This window comes from Odocoileus virginianus, chromosome 17, assembly GCF_023699985.2.
Source record: "Odocoileus virginianus isolate 20LAN1187 ecotype Illinois chromosome 17, Ovbor_1.2, whole genome shotgun sequence".
NCBI lineage: Eukaryota > Metazoa > Chordata > Mammalia > Artiodactyla > Cervidae > Odocoileus > Odocoileus virginianus.
Genome location: NC_069690.1, coordinates 41,205,363 through 41,222,301, shown reverse-complemented (window position 1 = coordinate 41,222,301; position 16,939 = coordinate 41,205,363). Strand labels below are relative to the sequence as shown.

Genomic DNA, 16,939 nt, shown 5'->3' with positions numbered 1-16,939 from the left:
TTCAGTTCAGTTCAGTCGCTCAGTCATGTCCCACTCTTTGCGACCCCATGAATCGCAGCACACCAGGCCTCCCTGTCCATCACAAACTCCCGGAGTTTACTCAAACTCATGCCCATTGAGTCAGTGATGCCATCCAACCATCTCATCCTCTGTCGTCCCCTTCTCCTCCTGCCCCCAATCCCTCCCAGCATCACGATCTTTTCCAATGAGTCAACTCTTCGCATGAGGTGGCCAAAGTATTGGAGTTTCAGCTTCAGCATCAGTCCTTCCAATGAACACCCAGGACTTATCTCCTTCAGAATGGACTGGTTGGATCTCCTTGCACTCCAAGGGACTCTCAAGAGTCTTCTCCAACACCACAATTCAAAAGCATCAATTCCATAGTGGCTGAAAACAGTGTGGAGATTTCTTAAAAAACTGGAAATAGAACTGCCATATGACCCAGCAATCCCACTTCTGGGCATACACACCGAGGAAACCAGAACTGAAAGAGATACATGCACCCTAATGTTCATCGCAGCACTGTTTATAATAGCCAGGACATGGAAGCAACCTAGATGTCCATCAGCAGACGAATGGATGAGGAAGCTGTGGTACATATACACCATGGAATATTACTCAGCCATTAAAAAGAATTCATTTGAATCAGTTCTAATGAGATGGATGAAACTGGAGCCCATTATACAGAGCGAAGTAAGCCAGAAAGATAAAGACCATTACAGTATACTAACACATACATATGGAATTTAGAAAGATGGTAACGATAACCCTATATGCAAAACAGAAAAAGAGACTCAGATGTATAGAACAGACTTGTGGACTCTGTGGGAGGAGGCGAGGGTGGGATATTTCAAGAGAACAGCATCAAAACATATATATTATCTAGGATGAAACAGATCACCAGCCCAGGTTGGGTGCATGAGACAAGTGCTTGGACTTGGTGCACTGGGAAGACCCAGAGGGATCGGGTGGAGAGGGAGATGGGAGGGGGGACTGGGATGGGGAATACATGTAAATCCATGGCTAATTCATTTCAATGTATGACAAAAACCACTGCAATGATGTAAAGTAATTAGCCTCCAACTAATAAAAATAAATGGAAAAAAAAAGAAAAAGAAAAAAAAAGCATCAATTCTTTGGCACTCAGCTTTCTTCACAGTCCAACTCTCACATCCATACATGACCACTGGAAAAGCCATAGCTTTGACTAGACGGACCTTTGTTGGCAAAGTAGTGTCTCTGCTTTTTAATATGCTATCTAGGTTGGTCATAACTTTCCTTCCAAGGAGTAAGTGTCTTTTAATTTCATGGCTGCAGTCACCATCTGCAGTGATTTTGGAGCCCAAAAAAATAAAGTCTGACACAGTTTCCACTGTCTCCCCATCTATTTCCCATGAGGTGATGGGACCAGATGCCATGATCTTAGTTTTCTGAATGTTGAGCTTTAAGCCAACTTTTCCACTCTCCTCTTTCACTTTCATCAAGAGGCTTTTTAGTTCCTCTTCACTTTCTGCCATAAGGGTGGTGTCATCTGCATATCTGAGGTTATTGATATTTCTCCCGGCTATCTTGATTCCAGCTTGTGCTTCTTCCAGCCCAGCATTTCTCATGATATACTCTGCATATAAGTTAAATAAGCAGGGTGACAATATTCAGCCTTGATGTACTCCTTTTCCTATTTGGAACCAGTCTGTTGTTCCATGTCCAGTTCTAACTATTGCTTCCTGACAAGCATACGGGTTTCTCCAGAGGCAGGTCAGGTGGTCTGGTATTCCCATCTCCTTCAGAATTTTCCACAGTTTATTGTGATCCACACAGTCGAAGGCATTGGCGTAGTCAATAAAGCAGAAATAGATGTTTTTCTGGAACTCTCTTGCTTTTTCGATGATCCAGTGGATATTGGCAATTTGATCTCTGGTTCCTCTGCCTTTTCTAAAACCAGCTTGAACATCTGGAAGTTCTCAGTTCACATATTGCTGAAGCCTGTCTTGGAGAATTTTGAGCATTACTTTACTAGCGTGTGAGATGAGTGCAATTGTGCAGTAGTTTGAGCATTCTTTGGGATTGCCTTTCTTGGGGATTGGAATGAAAACAGACCTTTTCCAGTCCTGTGGCCACTGCTGAGTTTTCCAAATTTGCTGGCATGTTGAGTATAGCACTTTCACAGCATCATCTTTCAGGATTTGAAATAGCTCAACTGGAATTCCATCACCTCCACTAGCTTTGTTCGTAGTGATGCTTTCTAAGGCCCGCTTGACTTCACATTCCAGGATGTCTGGCTCTAGGTGAGTGATCACACCATTGTGATTATCTGGGTCATGAAGATCTTTTTTATACAGTTCTTCTGTGTATTCTTGCCACCTCTTCTTAATATCTTCTGCTTCTGTTAGATCCATACCATTTCTGTCCTTTATTGAGCCCATTTTTGCATGAAATGTTCCCTTGGTATCTCTAATTTTCTTAAGAGATCTCTAGTCCTTCCCATTCTATTGCTTTCCTCTCTTTGTATTGATCACTGAGGAAGGCTTTCTTATCTCTCCTTGCTATTCTTTGAAACTCTGCATTCAAATGGGAATATCTTTCCTTTTCTCCTTTGCTTTTTGCTTCCCTTCTTTTCTCAGCTATTTGTAAGGCCTCCTCAGACAACCATTTTGCTTTTTAGCATTTCTTTTCCATGGGGATGGTCTTGATCCCTGTCTCCTGTACAATGTCACGAACCTCCGACCATAGTTCACCAGGCTCTCTGTCTATCAGATCTAGTCCCTTAAATCTATTTCTCACTTCCACTGTATATTCATAAGGGATTTGATTTAGGTCATACCTGAATGGTCTAGTGGTTATCCCTACTCTCTTCAGTTTAAGTCTTAATTTGACAGTAAGGAGTACATGCAAATAAGTTAATCTATACAATTTTTCTATATTCCACATATAAGTGTTAATATATGATATTTGGTTTTCACTTCCTGACTTATTTCACTCTGAATGACAGTCTCTAGGTCCATCCATGTCTCTGCAAATGACACAGTTTCTATCATTTTTGTGACTGGGTAATATTCCATTGTACATATGTAACACATCTTATTTATCCATTCCTCTGTTGATGGACATTTTGTTTGCTATTGAAAAATAGTGCTGCAGTATACATTGGAGTGCAGGTATCTTTTTGAATTATGGAGCCACACTTAAATTTGTCTGTATGATGCTTGTCTCTTTGTCTTGTCCACTCTAAAGACTATAAACACACTGTGTTTGGGGTTCACTTATTTGTGTGTCCTCAGTAACACACATAGTACTACACAACAGATGGTTGTTTGGGGCTGTGTCAGTCAGCATCAAAATGAATGAATCATTGAGATAGTGACCAATAGAATTGAAAGTGTTGAATATTCAGTGATAAGACAAGTGAGGGTGGGGTAGGATTCATGTTTGTTGTAGGGAGACTTAATGAACATTGGCCTTTCTTGAAATGATAGGCAAAGAAATGATAACGAGGTTATGGAAGAACATTGTAGATATGAGCAAAGAGCCAGTGGAAAGAATAACTGAAAAGAGAGAGGTAAAGAGATACACCCGTCTGCATCAAAGGGTCCTTAGATTACAAAGTATTGAGTATAACAAGTGGGTAACAAGATGGACCAGTTTGGCAAAGATAAGCTTTTGTCCAATTAAATGTGATGTAATGGCTTGATACCAAGTGAAACTGTCCTATGTGTGAAGACCTGGAACTCAAGCTGAGGGGCAAGATTTTGGAGTCATCAGCATACAGGTGTGAGTTCTCCGTGAGGAGAAATGTAGAAAGAGAAACACAGACTCACAAATCCAGGCATTTCCTCCACTTGAGACAGAAAGAGGAAGACAGGCTAATCAGAAGACAGAGAACAAGCAGAGGCCTAACAAGAGGATCCAGAATGTGTGGGGTGATGGAAATCATTGAAGATACCTTCTAAGGAAAGAGTAGGCATCTACACTGGTCACACATGTGCAGCCAAGAGGCTGAGAGGAGAGGAGAGCTCCTCTTGAACAGTCTCTACAGGAGCTAGTCTTCACTGTTACAGAGAAACGGAAACAGAGAATTCCAGAGTGATGGGGATGAGAGTGGGAAAGAGCTGTAAATTTTGGGGAGGATGCTCACAATTGCAGCCAAGGCCAGAAAAGAAAAGAAAAAAAAAAAAAGGCATGAGTTTTAAAAGCCAGTTTTTCTGCATGGTATTCCTGGGTGGAAGACAGCCTTCCCTCTCCCTCGGTATTTACCAGTGAAACATATGACTGGGACAGTCACTGAACTCATTTCATCCTCCTAATGAAGGGTTATTTTTATGAAACAGCCGTAACAAGTACTTTACAATGCATGTATATGTATGAGAAACACATTTACTATGCCAGAGAAATAAAGTTTATTGGGAAGTAAATGAAGTAGCCTCCTTGCATTCCAGAGAATACCAAAGAAGCTAGGAAAGCAGGAAACACAATACCTAGAGGAAACACCCTAAAGTAAAACCTGGAGCTCAGATTGCTGGACTGTCTTCAGAGACAGAGACTTGACCTTCAGCAGGAGGGAGTTTTCCAGACATCGGAAGCAGATGAGGTGTGTCTTGGCTCGTGGAGAGCATTTCCATGTGTAGAAGTTTCAGAGCTGGCTTGACAAGGTATCTAAATGGTAACTGAGCTCCAGCCAAGGCAGGACCTGGGGATCTTTTCTGTGCTTGTTCTAGGCTTCGTTGTCATCTTCAAAGAGGAGGCAGGTTTTTTAATTAACGGCAACGATTTTGAGAGCAGGACCCACAGGAGTTGCCACTAGCATTGGTGGTGGCACATGGGTTGCAGGGGAGCCTAGGAGAACACAGAGGTTTAGAATGGGATGGGGAGAGGAGTGGCAAGAGTGCTAAGGTACTTTATGAGATATATCTGAATTCTTAGTGGTTGAAGCCAAATCTCTCTTTCTGCCATGTGCAGAGGTGGACAATTGTTATCTAATGCTCTTGAGAGCTCACAGAACTCAACACAGTCTCCCTTACCCAGCAGTTGCTATTGCAACAGTTTCTACTACCACCCCTCCACTGTTAGCTCCCTGAGGCAGGGGATGAATGCCTTTCACCTTTGACCTTTCACATTTGCCTATCCATCACGAAGGAGACACTCCATGAATGTGTGCTCTTTGGTGGATTGAAAACATGGCCAACATGGGCATGCCCACAGTGTCTTGTAGACCCACCACACATTTTCCCAGGATCCCTTCTCCCCCTACTCACTTGCAGTCCTCGCTGTCCAGCAGCCCCCGGTACGTGTTGATCTCACACTCCAGCCGGGCCCGCACGTCCAGAAGCACCTGGTACTCCTGGTTCTGCCGCTCCAGGTCACTCCTGATCTCCGCCAGCTGTGACTCCACGTTGCCGATCAGGCCCTGCACCTGGGCCAGCTGGCAGCTGTAGCGAGCCTCCGTCTCCGTCAGGGTGTTCTCCAGGGAGTCTCTCTGTCACGGGGAAAGGGGAGGAAGGTCACAGAGCTGCTCCTTCAGGGGCTTCTCCATCACTTTCAAATAAGTCACAAGCTCTAAGAGTTCATGAGAGGGTGGCCTGGAGGGCATCCCAGTGCCCCTGACTCCCCGACCTCACCTCCTCACCAGGAGTCTCATCAATACCCACCAGGTTGTGCTGGGCCTGCAGTTCCACCTCCAGGGCATTGACCGTGCGTCTCAGCTCGATGATCTCTGCCTGGCAGGACTGCAGCTGCTCTGAGCTGGACACCACCTGCTTGTTCAGCTCCTCAGTCTGAAACATCGAAGGGCAGAAGATAGGATCAGACCCTGCCTGAAGGGCCCCAAGGGGCCGAGGGTCCTGGGAGACCACGTGCTGAGCTGCTCACCTGCCTGATGTACCATTCCTCCACGTCCCTGCGGTTGGTCTCCACCAAGGCCTCATACTGAGCCCTGGTCTCGTTGAGCACGCGGTTGAGGTCCACAGTGGGGGCGGCGTCCACCTCCACGTTGAGGCGGTCTCCCAGCTGGCTCCGCAGTGAGTTGGCTTCCTGAGGGAGGAAGGAGAAGAAATGAACCCACAGAAATGGATCTTCAATCTTCCTGCTGCAGGGAAGTGAGCACAACCCTGCCCAAAATGCACTGAAAGGAATATTCTGATCATTCCCCCGAACTGACACAGGTATGGTGTAGGAATAAACCCAAATAGGCATCACATTCATTCCCTTCCCCCAACACTGAAACAAGCTCACCTTTCCTGTAAGCCTAAGTCCAAACTCGTTCACACATGCAGGTCCTTCCTACCTCTGTCCCATTACATCCCCATAGATACTGCTTTCCCAGCCACACTCCCCAGGTATGCCACACTCTGCCACATCTGTGTCTTTGCTCAATCTCTTCCTTTAGACCAAAGTGCTGAAGTCCTCCCCTTTCCTCTGATTTGCCTCTGAGAAGACTTCCCAATCTCCCTTCAGGTAGATCGGATTGTTCCCAGAGCCTGAGGCTTGTACAACATGTACATATAAAGACTGTCTCTATACAACAAAATCTTCTGTAATAAAATACCCATTGGGCAAGTTCGACAAGCAAAAGATAAATCAAAACTTCCCATTCTACATGCCTATCCCGGAAGACATGTAGCAAAAATGTGTTTTTGCTGTTTAAAAGCAGTGAGTCATCACTAAGTGCCTCAGCTTAAAATGGTGGAATAAGATCAGAATCAGAATTTAAAACTTCCTTGAGGTCAAACTATCTCCCTGACCATCCAAGATGCCCACCCAGGATCACAGTCAACCTCACTGCAGGTGGGACATGCTCCCCCACAATAGGTATTTCCAATTCCTTCCCAGAATTTCACCTGACCAACATGTGTTCCCCTCACCCTTGACAATGACGGGTATATAGAGAACAATTCTCCGTGATGCTCAAGGAGCAGTGATAGAAGAGAATATCAGTGCAAAAGCAAAATGTCAAAGTCATGTGATGAGCACTTTGTAATACATTGAACCCACAAGGAGCAAAGGTGGCATCCACTAAAGATGAAATGTGACAGAGCTTTCCATTGTAAACACAGAGGCACACCAGGAAAAGGAAATGTGTTATTTTCTCCATTTGGAGTACTTAGCTAGAAACATACAATTGTGGAATTAAATGATTATGTTTTCTAGTAGGGTGAATAACAGCAAGGGAATAATGATGTCATGATAGCAGCTATTTTATATTTATACTTCATGTAATACTTATTTCCTTCTACCTATATGATGCACTGTGTTTTTACATGATGGTCTCCACAACCTTAAGGCTAAAGAGCATGTTATTCCTTTTTCTCTCCCCCTCTATCTCTACCACCAAATTCAGGACCAGCAGAGAGAAGACCTCAATGAATATAAGTCCTTTCCCAGCATCTCCAACACCATCCACTCCTGCAGTTCACCTCACCCCTGCTCTCTATGGAGATAGAATTGCCATTCCCAGGGCTGACCTTGAGCTCCTCAGAGACGGGTCCCAGCCCTGGAGGTCTGACAGCAGTTGCCTCCTGACTCCCAATGCTAAAGGCTTATCCCTGAAGTCTATGGTTTCTTTTCCTCTCACCTCCTCATGGTTCTTCTTGAGGCAGAGCAGCTCCTCCCTCAGGGACTCCACCTGGGCCTCCAGGTCGGCCTTGCACAGGGTCAGCTCATCCAGGATCCTACGCAGGCTATTTATGTCTGACTCCACCAGCTGCCGCAAGGAACGCTCCGTCTCGTACCTGCATATACAGACCAGAGCGGGAGAATGAGCCAAGCAGAAGCCCCACTCCCTGCCCCATGCCCTGTGTTCATGGGATTGGCCTGGCTCTCTTTGTGCTGACAGTTTTCTGCCTCTTCATATCCATGCTTTCTTCAAGATCTACATAAACAGGATGGAGAAGCCTTGGACTCATCCCAACACCAGAAGGCACTCAGGGGACTCATGAGGTGGACTCTCTCTCCTGTCAATTTTGTTGGTTAATATACCACCCAATCAATCAACTTCACCAAGAACAATTCATTACAGTCTCTGAATTTGGGGGTTGAAGGCCTTTCAGAGAGAGTGATATAAACTGAAGCTCAAATAGCACATGAGTCCGGATCTCTGTTTGCAAGTGGTTTTACCTAGCCGGCCTTAAAAAAACAAAACAAACAAAAAAAATACGCCAGGAGAAATTAAAAGGGAGAAATGGCTTTCTCTTCTCTTCCAGGCAATGTTAGGCCCACACAGGGGCCTTGGAGGTCACCTGGCCCCAAAACCTCAACGTACTTGGTCCTGAAGTCATCAGAGGCCAGCTTGGCATTGTCGATCTGTATCACCAGCCTGGAGTTCTCAGACTTGGCGCACAGGATCTGAAAACAAGATTCCAAGGTGAGGACCATTTGAACCTGAGAACATTTTATTGCTCAAAGACAGAAAGCTACTGCTGTGCCCCCACGCTGCCCAGTCCCTCACCTTCTGCTGGAGCTCCTCGATGGTCCGGAAGTAGGACTGGTAGCTGGGGCACAAGAGGGGCTCCTGCTGCTGGCTCCGCTCCAGGATGCGGCTCTCCAGCTCCGCGTTCTCCCGCTCCAGCTGCCGCACCTTCTCCAGGTAGCTGGCCAGCCGGTCGTTCAGGAACTGCATGGTCTCCTTCTCGTTGCCATTGAAGGAGCCCTCGCAGAACCAGTTGCAGCTGCCCACATTGGCGGGGATGTTGCAGGCCCCGGGCAGGGTGGTGCCACGGCAGCTATGGGGCACACAGGGCCGGGATGAGCAGCTGGAACGGTAGCTCAAGGTGGGCAGGCAGCAGCTGTAAGGCATGGTGCTGGGAGAGGTGATGGAAGGACAGGTGAACTGATGGAGGTGGAAGTGGATGAGGTTTGAGTCTCTCCTTTCTCCATGGCCCTTTTATACCCTTAATGGTGGGTGGGGTCTTGGCACTTAGCATAGTTTCCTTTCCTAATGCTTTGGCTAATTTTTTTCTCCAAAATATGCTACTTAGATGCCTCCCAAGAGTCCCCCCTCAACTCATAAAATTATTCCATTCAGCTTGTGTCATAACAGGCTCCTCCAGGGTGCTCATGGCTGGTGATATCAGAGTTTCATCAGATGGCTTCAAAGGAGGTAGAATCATCATGGCCCCAAGTGGCTCTCCCCATTACTCAGAGGGGAGGACAGCCAGGGACAGAGGGTGGAGTTGCTTAGGAATCAGGAACTCCTCGACCATGGATTTCTGCCATTGGACTCCTTGGAAAGAGAGTGTGGAATGAATAGTCTTTTCAATGGCCAGCCAGCTTCTCTCAAGTCTACCCATGCTTCACTGTTCATCCAACCCATCCTTAGAGCAGAAGCTTGTCCTGTATTAACTATGAGGATTCTGAGCCTTTCTCAGGGAGAGTATTCATTGGGGCTTAGGGAATTTGTCAATACCTGGAGAGACTGAAAATAATTGAGTGTTATATGTAACATAGATAACCAAGAAGGACCTCCTGTAAAGCGCAGAGAACTCGACTCAGTATTCTATAATAACCTATACGGGAAAAGAAACTGAAACAGAATGTGCTGTGTTGCGCTAAGTCACTCAATTGTGTCCAACTCTTTACGACCCCATGGACTGCAGCCCGCCAGGCTCCTCTGTCCATGGAGTTCTCCAGGGAAGAACACTGGAGTAGATTGGCATTTCCCTCACCAGGGGATCTTCCTGACCCAGGAATCAAACCCAGGTCTCCTGCATTACCAGGATTCTTTACCGTCTGAGCTACTGAGAAAGAATACATATATGTATATGCATAACTGAATCACTTGGCTATACACCTGAAACTAACACAACATTGTACATCAACTGTACTTCAATAAAATTTTCAAAAAATAAAGAAAGAAGGGACTTCCCTGGTGGACCGGTTATTAAGAATCTTCCTGCCAGTGCAAGGGGCATGAGTTTCATTCCTGGTCAGGGAAGATCCCACATGTCCTGGAGCAACTAAACCCCTACACCACAACTACTGAAGTCTATGCACCACAACAACTATGGAAGCCCATGTGCCTAGAGCCTGTGCTCCGCCACAAAGAGTAGTGCCCACTCGCCACAAGTACAGAAAGCTCACACCCAGCAAGAAACACCCAGCGCAGGCAAAAAGAAATAAATAAAGTTATTTTAAATAAAGAAAATAACTGAGTGTTCATGGTTAGAAAATGAAACCTCTGGACAGATGGGAATGGCACTGAAGATGCAGACTACAGCCCACAGTTCAGCCTGCAGCCTCTTTTTTGGAAATCAGTTTTGTTGGGACACAGCCAGGCCTTTTCATTTAGGTGTTGTCTATGGCTGCCTTTGTACTACATGAAAGCTGAGTAGTTGCAACAAATACCATTTAGACTGCAAAGCCTAAAATATTTACTATCTGGCCCTTTACAAAAAAATGTCAACCAACCTGCACTGAAGCCATAATCTCCCTAAAAGTGAGAATGAGAAGAAATATCTAGAAGAAAAATTATGATGGAAATATTCCACAGAGTGAGAGTTCAAGGGTCAGTGTCAAAGCATAAATACAAAGCAGACTACTTTAGACTCAACAAGAAAGTAAAGCCAGAATCAGGCACTCAGAGGTATCTTTGTATCCATAGCAACCTTATCTCAAAGCCTCTAGAAACTTCTCTTCCTTGCTATTAAACTTACTCCTTTGAGAGCATTGAATACCCCTAGAGATATGACTTTTCTAGCCTGAGATGCTCTCAGACAGTCAGAGCCCATGAGAATGCAGTTGACTCTGTCATCCCTAAGAAGTGGGCACCACCCCTGATGAGTACACAGCTCTCCATCAGCTCTGGGTTCAGATACCCTTTGACCCTTCCCAGCCCTAGGGAGTCTCCCTTATTGCCAACTAACAGATATTAACAAATTAGCCTTCCCCAGATCACCTGCTATTCCCTGTCCCTCTCTAGCTGTCCTTTGTTCCATAAAGGAACAAAATCATGGTTCAGAAAGAAGTCCCAAAAGATTATTCTTGTAACACAAGACACTTTAAAAGAATGTATCCAGATTTTTTTTTCCATTTATTTTTATTAATTGGAGGCTAATTACTTTACAACATTGCAGTGGTTTTTGTCATACATTGAAATGAATTAGCCATGGATTTACATGTATTCCCCATCCCGGTCCCCCCTCCCACCTCCCTCTCCACCCCATCCCTCTGGGTCTTCCCAGTGCACCAGGCCTGAGCACTTGTTTCATGCATCCAACCTGGGCTGGTGATCTGTTTCACCCTAGATATACATGTTTCGATGCTGTTCTTTTGAAACATCCCACCCTCGCCTTCTCCCACAGAGTCCACAAGTCTGTTCTATACATCTGAGAGTGAAGTAAGCCAGAAGGATAAAGACCATTACAGTATACTAACACATATATATGGAATTTAGAAAGATGGTAACGATAACCCTATATGCAAAAAAAGAAAAAGAGACTCAGATGTAAGAATGTATCCAGATTTTTTTTTTTAACTAACAGAATTTATTTTTTTTCCCATTTATTTTTATTAGTTGGAGGCTAATTACTTTACATCATTACAGTAGTTTTTGTCATACATTGAAATGAATTAGCCATGGATTTACATGCATTCCCCATCCCGGTCCCCCCTCTCACCTCCCTCTCGACCCGATCCCTCTGGGTCTTCCCAGTGCACCAGGCCCGAGCACTTGTCTCATGCACCCAGCCTGGGCTGGTGATCTGTTTCACCCTAGATAATATACATGTTTCAATGTTGTTCTCTTGAAACATCCCACCCTCGCCTTCTCCCAGAGTCCACAAATCTGTTCTATACATCTGAGTCTATTTTTCTGTTTTGCATATAGGGTTATCGTTACCATCTTTCTAAAGTCCATATATATGTGTTAGTATACTGGAAATAGAACTGCCATATGACCCAGCAATCCCACTTCTGGGCATACACACCAAGGAAACCAGATCTGAAAGAGACACGTGCACCCCAATGTTCATCGCAGCACTGTTTATAATAGCCAGGACATGGAAGCAACCCAGATGCCCATCAGCAGACGAATGGATGAGGAAGCTGTGGTACATATACACCATGGAATATTACTCAGCCATTAAAAAGAATTCATTTGAATCAGTTCTAATGAGATGGATGAAACTGGAGCCCATTATACAGAGTGAAGTAAGCCAGAAAGATAAAGTCCATTACTGTATCCAGATTTTAAAAGCAGTGTTGAAGAGCAGAAAGGACCACATTTGAAGCTAAATGACCTGGGTGCACATCCTCCCTGACAATATGAGCTCAGAGAAGTGAATCCCTTTTTTGACTCTAGTTTTCTTAATCTCTTAATTTGAAGTAATGATAATGCTGCCCACCTCATGTGTTCATTGTGAAAGGTAAGACATTGTGTGTGAATATGAGTGGGGGTGATGATAGTTACTTCTGTAACCTTCCTCCTTTCTACTGTTGGCTCAAATGGCTCAGGTGAAAAATTTTGTCAACATTCAATTTTGTTGAGCAGACAACATGGGCAGGTTGCCCAAGCCAACTCAATGGTGATCAAACCTTACTCATCTCACAAATACTAGAGGCACAGAACTATATTCATGAGTTAATCAACAAAAATGCAAATGTTAACATTAATTTAGAGGCTAGATTAGGAAGTTGACAGATGGTCTATTGTCCCCACCTTCTCAGCTAACTTCCTGATATTCGAGGTTTATCTATCTTACTTGGGGTGATTCTTGAGGAGGAAGAGTTCTCCACATGGGGCTATATTGCCAACCAAGCCTCCTTTCTGGTGCTTGCATTGAAATAGGCTCTTCTAATCCTCTGAGAATCCTCCAGCCTTACAGCTCTCTGTGATCATTCATAAAATAATGATAGCATTACTGCTGCTCCTGATGATGATGGTGGTGACAATGATGCTGCCATTTCATGAATACTTAGAGCTTCCCAGGTGGTGCAGTAGTAAAGAATCCACTTGCCGATGCAGGAGATGCAGGTTCGATCCCCAGGTCAGAAGATCCGCTGGAGTAGGAAATGGCAACCTACTCCAGTATTCTTGCCTGTAAAATTCCATAGACAGAGGAGCCTGGTGGGCTACAGTTCATGGAGTTGCAAAGAGTTGGACATGACTGAGCATGCACACACACACACACACACACACACACACATGAATTTACTTATTATGTGCCAAACTGGTGCTAAGTGCTATGGCACATTTCTCATATCATCATCCCAACAACCCAGTAAGATTGACCTATAAAATTATTCCTATTTTACAGATAAGGTAACAGAATGAGAAAGGTTCAGACTTTTCCTAAGACAAAGTCCATAAGTAGCAGAGCAGGAATTTGAACTATTCAGATGTCTAACTCCTGAGCCTGAATACCTAAACACAGTGTGAACATTTGGCACAGAAGCTTCTCTGGTTTTGTGAGAGAAAGAAACCTTAGATTCATTTCCGTTTATTGTCCCTCTCTTTATAGTTTTTGTTTCTGGTCCCTGCCGGGGCTTTCTTCCCCACTCCCCTTACCTCATCAGTCCTCCAAAGGCCTCTCTGCTCAAGCAGTCCTTATACCCCGCTATGCTCTATAGTACCTTCCTAAGCTTGGTAAATAACCAAGTTACACTCATTTACTTTTTCCCAAGGGAAATTTCTATCCTTTTGCACAATTGATTAATTTGTCCAGATTGAAAATCAGATTGCCTTTTCTTAACATCTAAGCAAATGAAAATGCACAAAGGCATGACCTAGGTAATTTAGAATCTGGGAGAAAGTCTACTTGCCTTACCCTGTAAACATTCACCTCAGAAGTAAGTTCTGTTTTCTAGAATCAAAAAATCTGAAGCCAGAAAGACCTGAACTTATGAAGGAGAAAACTGAGGAGCAGATAGTGATGTAGGCTGGAAATGAATAGCAATAGATATCTTTCTAGTCCGATGGTCTTCTAGGACACTTCACACATAGTATTCCATCATCACCCAAAACACTGGGTGTTTGGATTCTATTACCATCATTGATTAACAGAGATGAAAAATCTAAGATACTAGGGAGAGATTTAACTTATACAAATGACACAAGTATGTAGAGTCAAGTTTGCCCAGCCCAATTTACCTCATTATAAATTAGAGATGAGACACTGTTTAGAGGTCGAGATGTGTCAAAGCACAAGAACTAGGAGGAAACACAGAAACAAAATCATGAATTCTGAGGCCAGTTCTGAGTACAGGCAGGAAGACATACCTAGACTTATTGCATACTGCTTTGCTCCTCAGTAAACTAGGGGTCAAAAAGTGACAATCCTACAAGCTTGTGATGAGGCATGAATCCTGGAAGTAATGTGATGGCTTGTATAAAGGAAAATGCTGAGCACTCCTAGACAGCCCTGATCTTCCTGACAGCAGCCTCAGACCCCAAAGAGAACTCAAACCATGGTTTTAACATCAGATATGAAGATGGGGGAAAGTGCCTTTTCTCTGTCCCAAAGCAAATATAAAATAAGAGGGAAACAGAAATAAAAAGAATGAGCCAAAATATTCAGAATGTAAGTCTGGGGAAAAATCAAAGTGTGAGAATGGTATGTACATTTGGCTAGGAGTTCAGACCAGGACAACCAGGAGCCAATAAAACAGGCCATCAAGAGCATTGATGTACAACTGAGAAGAAACTGGACCCCAGCAGAAGGTGGATCTGGAGTCAAAGAGTGTCAGGTAAGGCTTAGTAGAGCATATACTCCTGCTGCAGAGCTGTGGGGGAGATTTGAAGAAAGAAATAGTGGCATAAAAGAACAGGATGATATATAAGTTCTAATGTTGGGCATGAAACAAAGAAAAAAGAAGACCATTGTTTTTTATCCTTAAGAATCTTAGCTATGTGTTAAGTCAGCAGTAATCAAGAGGATTAATAATCATAATAAAATTATCTGGTTTGCAAAGTCTTCCCGTAAACATGATCTTCCATGATCATCTTGGTAGATGTACAAAGCCAATAGAGAGGAGAGTGTTAGATCCACTCTACCTTTGGAAAAATTGAGGCTTGGAGAGACTACATGTTTGTCCAAGGACACAGAGCTGAGACAAGATGAATTAGAACTAGAATCCAGATTCTGGTAACCTGGCAAACTGGCTCATTAGAACTATATACATAGCTTCAAAAATTCCCAGTAGCCAGGCTACATCCCAGACCAATTAAATCAGATTCTCTGAGGGCCAACTCAAGCCTCAGCATATTTTTAAGTGCTCTGGATTATTCCAAAGCACAATCAAGTTGAGAACCACATCCTGATGTGCATGTTTGGTGATGAGCACCTATAAGCAATTTAAAAGCCACGTGAGAGTATTTAAGGGACTGTAGGACATTTATTTATAAAACTAAGGAGTAGCTACAAAGAGATTTTTAAAAAAATGGCAGAGTTTAAAGATCCAAAAAGCTTTGTCCCTGGCCAGAATTTATCCTTTATTCTGTTGATACTCTCTGCTCAGAGTATGTTTAGACCTTTCTGTTTTGACAAAGTCTATATCTTTCTAAGAGGGTTCCTTGGTGGCTCAGACAACCTGCCTGCAATGCAGGAGACACGGGTTTGATTTCTGGGTCGGGAAGATCCCCTGGAGAAGGGAATGTCTACCCACTCCAGTATTTTTGCCTGGAGAACTCCATGGACAGAGGAGCTTGGCGAGCTTCGCCATATGTGGTCACAAAGAGACAACTGAGCAATTAACATTTTCACTTTCACATATCCTTCCAATACCCAGGCTTTTTTATGCAAATCTTTGTAATTTATTAATGGGTTTGATTTTTTGAAATTTGTTCAAAAGGAAATCTTATGAATCAGGTAGACAATGAAATAAGATAATAAAAATTTTTTTTCTATATGATTGTGGCTCATAGTTGACTGGAAAGCAATTTCCTAAATAGATTTGCCAAAAACTAGTTGTAATTTGCGTGTAGAAGACAACTTTGAAACTTGTCAGTGACTTGGATGGTGTGGTGGTAAAGAACCCGCCTGCCAATACAGGAGATGCAAGAGATGCTGGTTCGATCCCTGGGTCAGGAATATCCCCTGGAATAGGAAGTGGCAACTCACTCCAGTATTCTTGTCTGGAAAATTCCATGGACAGAGGAGACTGACAGGCTACAGTTCATGGGGTCACAAAGAGTCAAACATGACAGCACTCACTGACCTGGATGTGTCAATCTGCTCCAATTTTTAAATTATTCTCCACACTTTATAGTAGTATCTTAAGGATAACTATAGAGAGAACTTGGTTCAAATCCCATAATTGCTAATGACTAACTATGATTTGGAGCATATTTCTAAGGCTCAGTTTCCTAATCTGTACAATGAATTTAATTTGCAGCACTTACAAAGATTAATTAAGTTACTAGTATTTTACCTAACTTGTAGTCAATATTCAAGAGATGCAAGCTATATTTGTTTCCTATACCTGCTGTCACAAATGAACTAAAATCTAGTGACTTAAAACAATACAATGTATTATTGTAAAGTTCTATAAATCAGAAGTCTGACATGGGTCTAAAATCAAGGTATGGAGTTGCATTTCTAAACACTAGCAATAAGCAATTTGAAAAAGAAATTAGAGAACAGACTTGTGGACTCTGGGAGAAGGCGAGGGTGGAATGTTTCAAGAGAACAGCATTGAAACATGTATATTATCTAGGGTGAAACAGATCACCAGCCCAGGTTGGGTGCATGAGACAAGTGCTCGGGCCTGGTGCACTGGGAAGACCCAGAGGGATCGGGTGGAGAGGGAGGTGGGAGGGGAGACTGGGATGGGGAATGCATGTAAATCCATGGCTAATTCATTTCAATGTATGACAAAAACTACTGTAATGATGTAAAGTAATTAGCCTCCAACTAATAAAAATAAATGGAAAAAAAAAAGAAATTAGGAAGAAAATTATATTTCCAATAGCATCAAAAGGAATAAAATACTTAGGAATAAGCATGATGAAGGAGGC

The 16,939-nt window shown here is 43.5% G+C and overlaps 1 protein-coding gene across 1 annotated transcript; it reads right to left on the bottom strand.

Annotated features, from left to right (window-relative positions):
• Positions 1 to 4,384: 4,384 nt before the first annotated feature.
• Positions 4,385 to 8,830, bottom strand: LOC110121855 (keratin, type I microfibrillar 48 kDa, component 8C-1-like). Its single transcript, XM_070479511.1, has 7 exons — positions 8,438 to 8,830; positions 8,252 to 8,334; positions 7,565 to 7,721; positions 5,863 to 6,024; positions 5,643 to 5,768; positions 5,250 to 5,470; positions 4,385 to 4,830 (listed from the first exon to the last, which is right to left on the bottom strand). Exons 1-7 carry the CDS (start codon positions 8,783 to 8,785, stop codon positions 4,752 to 4,754), a joined length of 1,176 nt encoding a protein of 391 aa, XP_070335612.1. The 5' UTR covers positions 8,786 to 8,830; the 3' UTR covers positions 4,385 to 4,751.
• Between the last annotated feature and the right edge of the window lie 8,109 nt (positions 8,831 to 16,939).

Excerpts from the sequence above, each read along its gene's own strand:
- LOC110121855 (XM_070479511.1), bottom strand. The coding sequence starts at position 8,785 with ATGCCTTACAGCTGCTGCCTGCCCACCTTGAGCTACCGTTCCAGCTGC. Across the intron at positions 5,769-5,862 it reads AGGAATGGTACATCAGGCAG|ACTGAGGAGCTGAACAAGCA; the intron begins GTGAGCAGCTCA and ends TCGATGTTTCAG. Across the intron at positions 5,471-5,642 it reads TGCAGGCCCAGCACAACCTG|AGAGACTCCCTGGAGAACAC; the intron begins GTGGGTATTGAT and ends TCCCCGTGACAG.